At 39.2% G+C, this 12,871-nt stretch overlaps 1 protein-coding gene across 2 annotated transcripts in view; it reads left to right on the top strand.

The window, feature by feature from the left end:
• The window catches only part of LOC141273060 (uncharacterized), a 44,911-nt gene extending 32,594 nt beyond the window's left edge, over positions 1 to 12,317 (top strand). The window contains exons 2-5 of one of the 2 annotated variants that reach the window (XM_073684398.1): positions 615 to 737; positions 2,073 to 2,267; positions 2,353 to 2,476; positions 8,471 to 12,317. In XM_073684398.1, the coding sequence (XP_073540499.1) occupies positions 639 to 737; positions 2,073 to 2,267; positions 2,353 to 2,476; positions 8,471 to 10,446 (2,394 nt within the window). In that variant the 5' untranslated portion in view covers positions 615 to 638 and the 3' untranslated portion in view covers positions 10,447 to 12,317. The remainder of the gene's footprint in view (positions 1 to 614; positions 738 to 2,072; positions 2,268 to 2,352; positions 2,477 to 8,470) is intronic. The other variant, XM_073684399.1, reaches the window with a different exon arrangement.
• Positions 12,318 to 12,871: the final 554 nt, after the last annotated feature.

The following is a 12,871-nucleotide window of genomic DNA, read 5'->3' as shown; positions in this document are numbered from 1 at the left end:
AGATATATTACAAAGTTGCTTATTTTCATGTGTACTATTGATTTATGAAATAAAGATTAAAACAACGGTTACACTTTAAAGAGTTGTTCCCTTCTTATCATCCATTTAACAGATAGGTGATAACTTGCTGATCGATGTCTGCTCTCTCCAATCCGGAGAACAGCGCTCTGAAGTCACTGCCTCACTTATAGTGGTGGTTGTGCATGTGCCTCACCGTTCCATTGTCTATGGGACTGCTGAGCATAGTTGAGTGCTATCCAGCTACGTCTGGCAGACCCTAGAACATTGGAATGTTGGAACAAATGTACCATCCATAGCTCCATTTGAACAGGGCATTGCATAGAGACCCATTCTCAGGTTTGGTGGGGGTATCGGTAATTAGCAAGTTTTCATCTTTCAATTGGATAGGTGATAAAAATCCAAGATGGGATAGCACAAGTCCAGATATGGGCTGAATATGTAGATTGGTATTCTGCGACTTCATAGTAACCTGGAATTTATACATTTTATGCTAGTAGATTTTTTTTTACTGTTAGTATCCAGTGTACATAGTATGTGTTAGTAGAGAAGAAGGTAATATACTTGCTGACTTCATACTTTTTTTTACTTTTTAGTAAATCTTTTCTGTTGTCTCCTTCATGATGGTGACAACTGTGACCAGAATGGAGGTCACAAGTGAGGTAACAGAAGTTATATTAAATATCACCTTGGAAATCATCCATCTGCTGACCGGAGAGGTGAGGGTTTCCGGCAAAAAGTCACATGTGCACATAACTATTAACAAAACAAAGTAGTAGGAGAAGACCCACGGCACTCAAATGGACAGACAGTTAAAAAGGTTTTCTAACAAACAAAAGTTCATTTTAATCAATAGATTTTGTAATAATAATTATTTCTACTATTGGATGTGTTTTAAATAAAATGTTCCTGTGCTGAGATAATCTTATAAATGTGCCCCTGCTGTGTACTGTGTAATGGCTGTGTCTGACCGAGTATGGAACATGGTCTGATCATACCACATCTCCTGGGAAGGGGAGGACGCAAAACAGTATACAGACAGGACAGTAAACAATGTTTTACTTCAAAGAAAGAATCATTTGCGATCACCTGCTATAATGTCTGTATACTTTTTTTTCTTCCCCCTCCTTCCCCCTGCACAGGAGCTGTGGTATGATCAGACCGTGTTCCTGTACGGTCAGACACGGCCATTACACAGTACACAGCAGGGGAACATTTATAAGATTATCTCAGCACAGGAACATTTTATTTAAACACATCCAGTTGTGGAAGTTATTATTATTCCAAGATCTATTGATTAAAATGAAATTTTGTTCTTGGGAAAACCCTTTAAGGTTAGAATTTTAGCATTAGCAGTCCGCCTATGCACGTACAAAACATTTTAGGATACCATCTGTGACCAAGGTCTGGGATAGATCGAAACATTGGCTAACCTTATTTTTACCATATGTTGGCTTGCCAATAGAATATTAACCTTAAAGGGGTATTCCCATCTCCAAGATCCTATTCTAATATATAGTAGGTGTAATAATAGTAATATTAGCAAATACCTCCAATTAGAAATGTAGTATAGTATTTTTGATTCACTATATCTCTTTTCTCAAATGCAGGCATTGCAGGACCTTTGGTATCCATGGTTACGTCCACTGATAAAGTCACAGTTAGTTAGCTAGTTGCCAGTGGCCGTAACCATGGATACCTAAGGTCCTGCGATGCCCAAACAGGAGGAAAGAGACATAGCGAATCAAAAATACTGTACTACATTTCTAATTGGAAGTATTTGCTAATATTATTATTATTATACCTACTACATATTGGGATAGGATCTTGGAGATGAGAATACCCCTTTAACTGCTTGTCCACTTGAGTACCGTAGTTTTTCTCTTATTGTCTGGAGGGTCGATACCTACTACTGAGCCTCGCTATTTGAAAGTTATGACTGTCGACCAGAGTTAAATTTTTTTTAACAATATAGAGTAGAGACATGACTGGAAAGCTGAGAGATTCTGGGAATGTATATAGTGATGTTCTACATAGTCTTTCTACATACACAGGATTACACAGTAGTGAGAAAGGCATCTGAAGAGTGTGTGACCTCCAGCAACTATCCTAATATATCAAGAGGATGGCGCATGGCACAGAAGCCCATCATAGAGAAGCCTCTGCCTCCTTCACTGATCAATGTTAAGAACAATGAGCAGAAGATCCTAGACCTCACCAACAAGATCATTGAGCTGCTGACTGGAGAGGTGAGCGCTGCTGGGAGTACTGGGACATTATACAGTAACACAAGAGATAATGTATCCAAATAATGATTCTTTTATTATGTATCAGGTTCCTATAAGATGTCAGGATGTTTCTGTCCATTTCTCCATGGAGGAGTGGGAGTATTTAGAAGGACACAAGGATCTCTACAAAGACATCATGATGGAGGATCACAAGCCACTCACAATATTAGGTACGCATACCCTACTTCACCTAACCATCTGTTTTTTTCGTAGGCTTGTTCCACAAAACGCTTCTCAACGTGGGAGAACTTTATGTAAATATGCATGAAAGTGAGGGTTTCTTGAGTGTTCCTAAGTGATTAAGTACACGGTTTAAGAGCTTACCTTGACTTGAGACGCCAAAGTTGAGAGGTAGGAGTATGAAGTTGTTTTTACCTAGTGTCAAAAACACAGCCTAGGAGAGGTATCACTATAAAAACCTAAGAGTTAATTCATGCAGTGGGAAAAAAAAATATTTAGTCAGCCACCAATTGTTCAAGTTCTCCCACTTAAAAAGATGAGAGAGGCCTGTAATTGACATCATAGGTAGACCTCAATATGAGAGACAAAATGAGAAAACAAATCCTGAAAATCACATTGTCTGATTTGGAAAGAATTTTTTTTTCAAATTTTGGTGGAAAATAAGTATTTGGTCACCTACAAAAGTTTGTCTCAATACTTTGTTATATATCCTTTGTTGACAATAACAGAGGTCAAACGTTTTCTGTAAGTCTTCACAAGGTTGGCACACACTGTTGCTGGTATGTTGGCCCATTCCTCCATGCAGATCTCCTCTAGAGCAGTGATGTTTTGGGGCTGTCGCTGGGTAACACGGACTTTCAACTCCCTCCAAAGGTTTTCTATAGGGTTTAGATCTGGAGACTGGCTAGGCCACTCCAGGACCTTGAAATGCTTCTTACGAAGCCACTCCTTCGTTGCCCTGGCGGTGTGCTTGGGATCATTGTCATGCTGAAAGACCCAGCCACATTTCATCTTCAATGCCCTTGCTGATGGAAGGAGGTTTGCACTCAAAATCTCACGATACATGGCCCCATTCATTCTTTCATGTACACGGATCAGTCGTCCTGGTCCCTTGGCAGAGAAACAGCCCCAAAGCATGATGTTGCCACCTCCATGCTTCACAGTAGGTATGGTGTTGTTGGGATGCAACTCAGCATTCTTTCTCCTCCAAACTTGACGAGTTGTGTTTCTACCAAACAGTTCTACTTTGGTTTCATCTGATCATATGACATTCTCCCAATACTCTTCTGGATCATCCAAATGCTCTCTAGCAAACTTCAGACAGGCCCAGACCTATAATGGCTTAAGCAAGGGGACAAGTCTGGCACTACAGGATCTGAGTCACTGGCGGCGTAGTGTGTTACTGATGGTAGCCTGTGTAACTTTGGTCCCAGCTCTCTGCAGGTCATTCACTAGGTCCCCCCGTGTGGTTCTGGGATTTTTGCTCACCGTTCTTGAGATCATTTTGACCACACGGGGTAAGATCTTGTGTGGATCCCCAAATCGAGGGAGATTATCAGTGGTCTTGTATGTTTTCCATTTTCTAATTATTGCTCCCACAGTTGATTTCTTCACACCAAGCTGCTTGCCTATTGCAGATTCAGTCTTCCCAGCCTGGTGCAGGGCTACAATAGTGACTACGGCATCTAGATGGTTAACAGAGTGTGGGGGCTCCCTCTAAAACCCCATCAGCACCCTGAGATCACGATTGTGTGGTCCTGATGTTTGCCTTGGCAATTCACAGCCAAATAACGGCCTTAGAGTCTGCCGGCTATAGTGGCCTGTTCAGATGCTAGCAATATTTAGGTGGTAAAAATATCATTTTTCTTTCCTGTCATGCAACTTTGCATTCATTACAGAAAAGCACCTGAAGGGTTAATGAACTACCTGACAGCAGTTTTGAATATGATGAGGAGGGCTGTTTTTAAAATGGTATCACTTTTGGGGGTTTTCCAATATTTAGCCCCCCCCCCCAAAGTCTCTTCAAAATTGAGTAGGCCCCTAAAATAGTAAGAATTGTAAATTTCCTGGAAAAAAATGAAAAATGACTGCTACAATTTTAAAGCTTCTAACATCCTAAAAAAAATAAAAGAACATTTTACAGATGGTGCTGATGTAAAGCAGAGATGAGGGAAATGTTATTTATTAACTGTTTTGTGTGGTATGACTATCTGGATTAAAGGGATCGTCATTCAAAAGTTTGAAAATTGCTAATCTTTAGAATTTTTTTTACAAATTTATGATATGTTTTGCGTTTATTCATAATAAAAAAAATATCGATGTGTCACAAAAACATTCTCAGAATCATTGGGATATGTTGAAGCATTCCAGAGTTATTTCCACATAAAGTGACACTTCAGATTTGAAAAATGTGGCGGTCACTAATGGGGTTAAGAAACCGGTCTATGGAATCTTGTGCCTATACATGGCCTGTAAACATGTAAGCCCTTCCAAGTGACTCTAAGTAATGTATGATCTATGCAACCTAAGGATTGCGTGTTCTACATCGACCAGTACTAGAAAGCTTTCTCTTTTATTTATCCCGCTCGCTGAACACTGTAAAAAAAAATAAATGCCATAATTGCTTTTTTTTTTCCTCTCAAAAAACTGTAATAAAAAGTGATCAAAAAGTCATATGCCTCAGAAAATGGTACCAGTGAAAACTGCAGCTTGTCACAAAAAAAAAATATATGAACCCTTATTTAGCTTTGTGGACATAAAGATGTCAAGCCCTTCGCGCACTCTGTCATATATGTATGGCACGCCTAGTATGCGCATGTATCAAGCAGGCAAAGTAGCTCTGCCTGCTCCATACAGGGTAGATGGCAGTTGTAATGCATAGCCAGCAATTTCCTATAACAGTAATACCATTGATCGCTGCTTTTTAACTACTTGAATGCTGCTGTCAATCACTGAGAATGACATCTAAATAGTGCGATCCCTGGTGTGCATGTGCATCAGCGCCCATCTGCATCGGTGACGCGACAGCAGGGGAACAATGAGTCTCTATGGTAGCCAGGGGCAGGGCCGGCTCCAGGTTTTCGTGGGCCCCGGACGAAGGCGTCTCAGTGGGCCCCTTTAACCCATTTCTGGCCTGGGGCGTATTAGTACGCCCCAGGCCATCACCCCCGGTTCAGTGAGGGCTCCGGTGGTGAGCCCGCACTGAACCGAGCATATGTCAGCTGATTATTACAGCTGACATGTGCCCACAACAGCCGCGGGTGGAATCGCGATCCACCCGCGACTGTTAACCAGTTAAATGCCGCTGTCAATCTCTGACAGCGGCACTTAACATCGCCGCGCCGGAAGCGCGTCACTTACCTTGCCCATCGGTGACCCCGTCACGTGATTACGGGTCACTGATGGGTGGGCATGACAACCCTGGGTCTGCAGCAGACCCCAGTGGTTGTCATGTAAAGATTGCTATGAGCGCCACCTAGTGGTCGGCGCTCATAGCACAGGAGCATTTCTGCTACATAGAAGTGATCTGCTCATCACCTCTATGTAAATAGAAAATTAGCGTGCACACTGTCAAATAGAGTTGAGGTGCAGATGCAATGGACTGGAAATGTCCTCAAATCACGTAAAAATTAATTCATCGCACACTCATAGGAAGTTTTTCTTTTTAGTGCCAATTTATTTATACAAATGAAATGTAGAAAAAATAACAGTGGTGAAGGCGACAATAGGTAGACGTTTCGGCCACACTGGCCTTATTCATTAAGTCGCTATTGTATCAAGTTTATTTTAGCAGGAAGGCACCATAGAAGGTAGAGAACAGTTCCAGTCAGAAGCTTCGTAATGACCTGGAGAATAATGATTGCAGGTCAGTTTTAGCATCCAGTGAACGTGGAAAGAAAAAAAAAACAAAAAACAACTGTTGAATTGCATTTTTTTGCAATTTCACCGCACTTGGAATTTTTTTCCCGTTTTCCAGTACACGATATGGTAAAACTAGTAATGGCGTTTAAAAAACGAAAATGCAAAAACGGAAAATGCTCCGGTCATGAAGGGGTTAACACATACCACAATTCATGATGCACAGATACGGCAGAGAAATATAGGTATAGTACAATGCCAAAAATTTCACTTACTTCTTCCATTACATGAGTGATATCTATTGTAAATTCTACAATAGCTCAGAAACCGGCGAATCCTCGCAGCGCACAATGCATGCCCTGGGGGGGTTACAGAAGTTTTCATTTTAGACCGGACAGTTTAGTCTTCCATACAGTATTATGGGCACTACATAGTCATCCATACAGTATAATGAGCTGCATATAATGCTCCACACAGAATAATGGGCCTCATATAATGCTCCATACAGAATAATGGGCCCCATATAATGCTCAATTCATAATAATGGACCCCATATAATGCTCCATACAGAGGAATGGACCCCATATAATGCTCCATACAGAGAAATGGACCCCATATAATGCTCCATACAGAATAGGCCCCATATAATGCTCCATACAGAAGAATAGACTTCATATATTGCTCCATACAGAAAAATAGGCCCTGTATAATGCTCCATACAGAACAATGGACCCAATATAATGCCCCATACAGAATAATGGACCCCATATACTGCTCCCTACAGATTGGGCCCTATATAATGCTCCATACAGAATAATGGGCCCCATATAATGCTCCATACAGAATAATGGGCCCCATATAATGCTCCATACAGAATAATGGGCCCCATATAATGCTCCATACAGAAAAATGGGCCTCATATAGTGCTCCATACAGAATAATGGGCCTCATATAATGCTCCATACAGAATGGGCCCCATATAATGCTTCATACAGCGCAATAGGCCCCATATAATGCTCCATACAGAATAATGGACCCCATATAATGCTCCATACAGAATACTGGGCCTGATATAATGCTCCATAAGGAATGAGGTCAGACAAGTCGAAATGTGTCCGGAAGTATACAAATCGTATAGCTGTGGTCACATGGCCACCCGCTCCGGCTAACCCTCACAGCACGCAATGCAAGTGATGTGAGGATTCACAAGTCTGGAGTCATATAGAGTGACTGTAGACTTATAACCTAAGGTCGGAAAACCCCTTTAAGGCTTTCAAATCTCAAAATGACGACAAAAGAGAAGAACAAATTATTTTTTTTATAGTGTATTTATTGTATTAAAATAAGAAAACATAAATAAAACTTTATAAATTTAATATGTCCTTAATTGGGCTGACTGACATAATAAGGTTAACACTTTCTTTATGCAGCCTATGAAAAGAGTAAAAAGTCAAAAACACAGCAAATTACTGATTTTTTTTTTCTGTTTTTCCCCATAAAGATAACAAGTTACATGTACCCCAAAATGGTACAATTGACAACTACAACTAATGCCATAATAAAAAGCAAACCCTCATACAGCTATGCAGGTGGAAACATGGAAATATAACCCCAAAACATGGCAACGGGACTGCGGCGAAAAAAGACGTTTGTTCATTAAAGCTAAATAAGGCCTGGCCTATAAGGGTTAAAATATATAGTATTAGAAGTTATGGGTGCTAAGTCTTGGATATGGGACTTTGGTCCAACAATTTTATTCTGATTACCATACACGGATGTATGGAAAGGAATTTTGCACTTTATACTGTATGTACCAATTAGCATCCGTCTTTGGGGACTTTGGCCTGACTCTAGATCAACACATTAGGACCCTGAATTATTAAAGCGTTTTCACCAGATTTTGATAAGTCGACATTGTGCAAAAATGTGACTTTTTGTGCTTTCACGTCAGTTTCACACAGCTCAACCAAAATGGGTGAGATGGAGGCGTGACTTCACAGCTCGTTCATGGTGTCAGTTTATGACGAGCTATGGCACACTTTGCGCCAGAGATCTTACTACCGTCCCTGACTGGAGTAAAATTTGTGTCAAGATGCACGCTACTTTTCAGACGCATTCATGCACCTCTTATTGAATGAGGAGCATTTAACTCCAAAATGCCCTCCTTCCCCCATCGAGATCAGCATGAACTATGCCAGTCCTGATGTATTGGGGTCTAGACTTTAAGGGTTTGCTTGTAGAACCAGTGTCTTGTTTTTTTTGTGTGTTTTTTTTCAACTTTATTTATAAAACACTAAAGCATTAAACACAAGGAGAATTAAAAAAAACGAATTTATATTTTACAGGTTGCATTCATGACAACACATCATCACATGAAGACGGTTCTTGTTTCACTAGCCAACCAAATGACTTTATTTGGAGCCATTTAAGAAATGAGATGAAGAGTTCCACAAAAAATATAACTAAAGTTTCATGTGATGGAAGAACTTTAAGATACATCAGCAATTATGCACCCACAAATCCAGCACAAAATCCATTTACTGTGGAAGAACCTGTCTCGTGTATTGAAGGAACCCTTATAGACACTATTGTTTCTTCATCCTTAGATCATAAACAAAAGTATCCTTCTGCGAACATTATGGATGAATCAGTCTCATGTAATGGAGGGACCCTGGGAGACATGAATGTCTCTTCACCCACCGATGAGAAACAATATCCTACAAATATTATGGAGGAATCGGTACCATATAATGAAGGAGCTCTCAGAGACATTGTTTCTTCAGCGACAGATGATACACAATATCCTACATATAATATGGATGAATCAGATTCATGTAAAGGCGGAACTCTCCAAGACGTTTCTTCACCCACAGATAGTATACAATATCCTTCTACACATATTATGGATGAATCAGTCCCATATAATGAAGAAACTCTCAGAGATATTGTTTTTTCACCCACGGGTGATACACAATATGCACCTACACATATTATGAAGGGACCAGTCTTATGTGATGAAGAAAACATGACTGATTCTGATATTTATATACCTTCTGATAATACACAACTATGTCCTTCTTTTCATGTAAAAGAGGAACCCATGTCAGATGATGATTTCATAGCATCCAACAGTTATACACCCACAGACTATTTACATTATCACTCTGCTGATATTAAGGAGGAACTAATCTCATCTAATGAAGAAAACTTCACAGACTTCAACATTTATACACCGTCAGATCATAAACAACAATATCCACCTCCTCAAATTAAGGAGGAACAGGCCTCGTGCAATGACCCCAACAGTTATACACCCACCAATCAATATGCCTTTATTAAAGAGGAACCAGACTCCTATGATGGTGCAAACATCACCCATCCTCAGAGTTATACACCCAGAGTCCATGAACATTATACATTTACTCATATTAAAGAGGAACCAGTGTCATGTGAAGTCGGAAACATTACATACCCCAACCGTTATGTACCCACATATGCACGACAATATCCATCTGCACATATTAAAGTTGAACCAATGTTATCTGATGTAAGAGACTGCACACACCTGAACCATTACCGTACACAATATCAATCTTCACATATTAAGGAGGAACCAGTGTCATGTCGAGGCAATACCAAATGTCAATTTGCTCAACCGGGTGAAGAAACAATTTCCAGTCAATTGGGATACCTTAAAGAGACTGATTTGTACAACTCTACAGAAAAATGTCCACCTACTTGTTTGAAGGATACATGTGCTGACCAACATTCATCATCTTTAGTTCACACAGATGTAAAACCGGGAGACTCCTCAACCCCCACGAAGGTTATAGTACTAGCTCACTTAGTGGACATAAATGAAACTAAACCAGGTAGCACAAGTATATTCAGATATCGTTCTAGGTCATTAAAAATTCCTGAAGCAGGAAAGACATTTGGTGATATTTCCAATCTTACAAAATATTCAAGGGCTCACTCCAAAAAGAAGACCCTCCAATGTTCAGAATGTGGACAGTATTTTTTAAGGAAGCTACAACTTGAAGCCCACCTAAGAATGCACACTATGCAGAAGTCGTTTCAATGTTCAGAATGTGGAAAATACTTTTACGATGGTAAACTACTGAATCGAAAGAAACACCCTGGAGAAGCCAAATTTCAGTGTCCTGTTTGTAGGGAACGTTGTGACACTAAACCAACTCTTCTTACCGATGAGAAAAATCAAAAAGGAGAGAAACCATTCCAGTGTCTTGAATGCGGCAAAAGTTTTAGCATCTACTATCAATTGTATGTTCATAAAAAGACTCATACAGAAGACTTTTAGTATCGGTGATCTTCTGAAAGAATGGTCAAACCTAAGCTGGACGTTCCACACGGGTATTAAACCATGTGAATGTTCAGAGTGTGAGAAAGATTTCAGAAATAATTATCTAGAAATTTCTCAACAGTCATCTTGCAGAAGACCACTTGTTACCGCCTGAAATCAGGGAAGGATCCAAGGTCGAAAGAACCTAAGAGGAAGATGTTTTCGGCTACGTGTGCTTCTATCCACAACAGAAGCCACAACGCTCTGCTGGATCTGTCATATGTTGGTGTGATATCTATTGTTTTCATGGGAAAAATACCTCTTTCCATTTTGAAATGTAGGACTGTGTGTAGGGGGGACTACATATATTAAAACTGCACTGTGACCACTGGTATCCGAAAATGACCCTGTTGTGATCAGTAAATACTTCATACAAAGCTTAGTTTTGAACTAATGAATTGTTCATTATATAGATTTCTTCTTTACAATATGGTATTGAATAACTTCATATTGTATTTTTTTCAAGTATATCTACTCCTCCTTTCCTTTTAGCACAGAGTTACCAGGTTACTATTCTAATTTGTGGAATTTAGTGTTTATACTAAACCCTTATGGGAAATACAACTTTATTGGAAATATACGATTTGATTTTGCCAAAATTGTCTTCAATTTAATCAGAATTTGGTAGCTTACAAATGTTTAAGCCAATAATAATAGGGCCTCATGGTTGCACCTGGTGTCTAGGGTGCGATGTTTCTGGCATTGCGTTTCCACCAGATATGCTATATTCATCAAAACTTCTTTGAGACAGCTGTCCAAAATTACAGTGAAAAATTATGTTTAGAACTGTAGTCCTCTTATCAGAAGGAAGCCAAAATGAATGGGATATACATGTACGGTCGCTCGAAGTGCTGTTGCGTGTGGCTGAGATCCATGTTCACTAGCTGGGACGAATTTGCTAAGTTGGCTGCAGTGTAGCTTTTGTCTGCATTCAGCAGCACAGTGCATGGCTTTATCCTAAGAAAATTCAAAATGAATCACAGAAAAAGCTGATCCATATTCAGGTGATCTCTTTGAGGAGGTGGTCTTTTGGAGGTATAGACAATGATAGTTCACTTTTCTACAACTTTACAGGGTGCCACTAAAGATAAAGCTTTGCTAAATCCTTTCACCAACTAGGTTTGCGGAAAATAAAAATATAATGAAAGTAACGTTTACTTCTAGACCTAAATATGGCACATTCTCTCAAGGGAAGAAGGACCATTGATGAAGCATCTTTTTTTTCTCATTGTTAGTAATATTTCATTAGTCATTAATTTTTAGCCAATTTACATATCTTACCTATTTGGAAAAAATGTGCAACAAAGACTTTAGAAGACTGTGATCACCACCGCTGTAAAGATTCTTCTAACTGTATAGAATACTGTGATTGGCTCCACAGCTATAGCCATATATATATATATAGCCAGATATTATTCACTACAAAACATAGAATATAGATCAGAAGGTGAAAGATATTTTTAGATTTCATTTGAAAAAAATTAACTCATTTAAGAAATTGAGAGCAGAAACACTTCCCAGAAAAGTTGGAACAGTGTTTCCAAAAGCCTGCAAAAGTAGGTGGTACTAATGAAAAAAGGCTGGATGGACAACTTTCAACTACGTCACATGATTGTGTATAAAATTAGCATGTCGAAGTGGCAGAATCTCTAGGAATCCAATATGATCAGAGGTTCACCATTCAGAACAACTGCGTCTAAAAATTATGGAACAATTTCAGGAAAATGTTCCTCAATGTAAAATTGCAAAGAATATCTCACCATCCACAGTATAAATAATGTCATCAAAAGACTGAGATTCTGAAGGAATCCGTGTGCACAAGAGATAAAGCCGACAGTCAACATTAGATGCTCATGATCTACGATATGTGTTACTGCCATCAATTTCTAAATGAAATGATTTTTTTAAATAAAATGGAAAAATCTCTTACTTTCATCTTCTGATCTGTGTTCTATGTTCTACTGTGAATAAAATATAGCTATAAGAGATCTCCAAATCATTGCATTATTGTACAAGTTACACAGCATCCCAACTTTTATTTTGGAATTGGGCCATAAGTTATATTTAATAATTATGCACACAGTGTACATGCTTATTAGGCAAGTGAGTATTTTGACCATGTCATCCTTTTTATGCATATTTTTTAATCCAAGCTGTGTAAACTTGAATTCTTATTGGATGAAGCATATCACGTGATATGTATTTGTGTAATAAGGGAGATTGTGGCCAAAGGATATTACCACCCTTTATCACGGTGTGCAGTGTTATTAGGCAGCTTGTCTTCATCAGATAAAATTATTTAACTGACTCTAAAAGTAAAAAACTGTTACAAGTCTCAGGCTATGTGCCCACGATGCAGAAATGCTCCGGATTTTTTCCTGAG

This window comes from Phyllobates terribilis, unplaced genomic scaffold (genome assembly GCF_046119375.1).
Source record: "Phyllobates terribilis strain yellow unplaced genomic scaffold, ASM4611937v1 Scaffold_5__5_contigs__length_657084704, whole genome shotgun sequence".
Lineage (NCBI taxonomy): Eukaryota > Metazoa > Chordata > Amphibia > Anura > Dendrobatidae > Phyllobates > Phyllobates terribilis.
The sequence above is the reverse complement of the archived record's forward strand: the minus strand, read 5'-3'. Positions and strand labels throughout refer to the sequence as shown.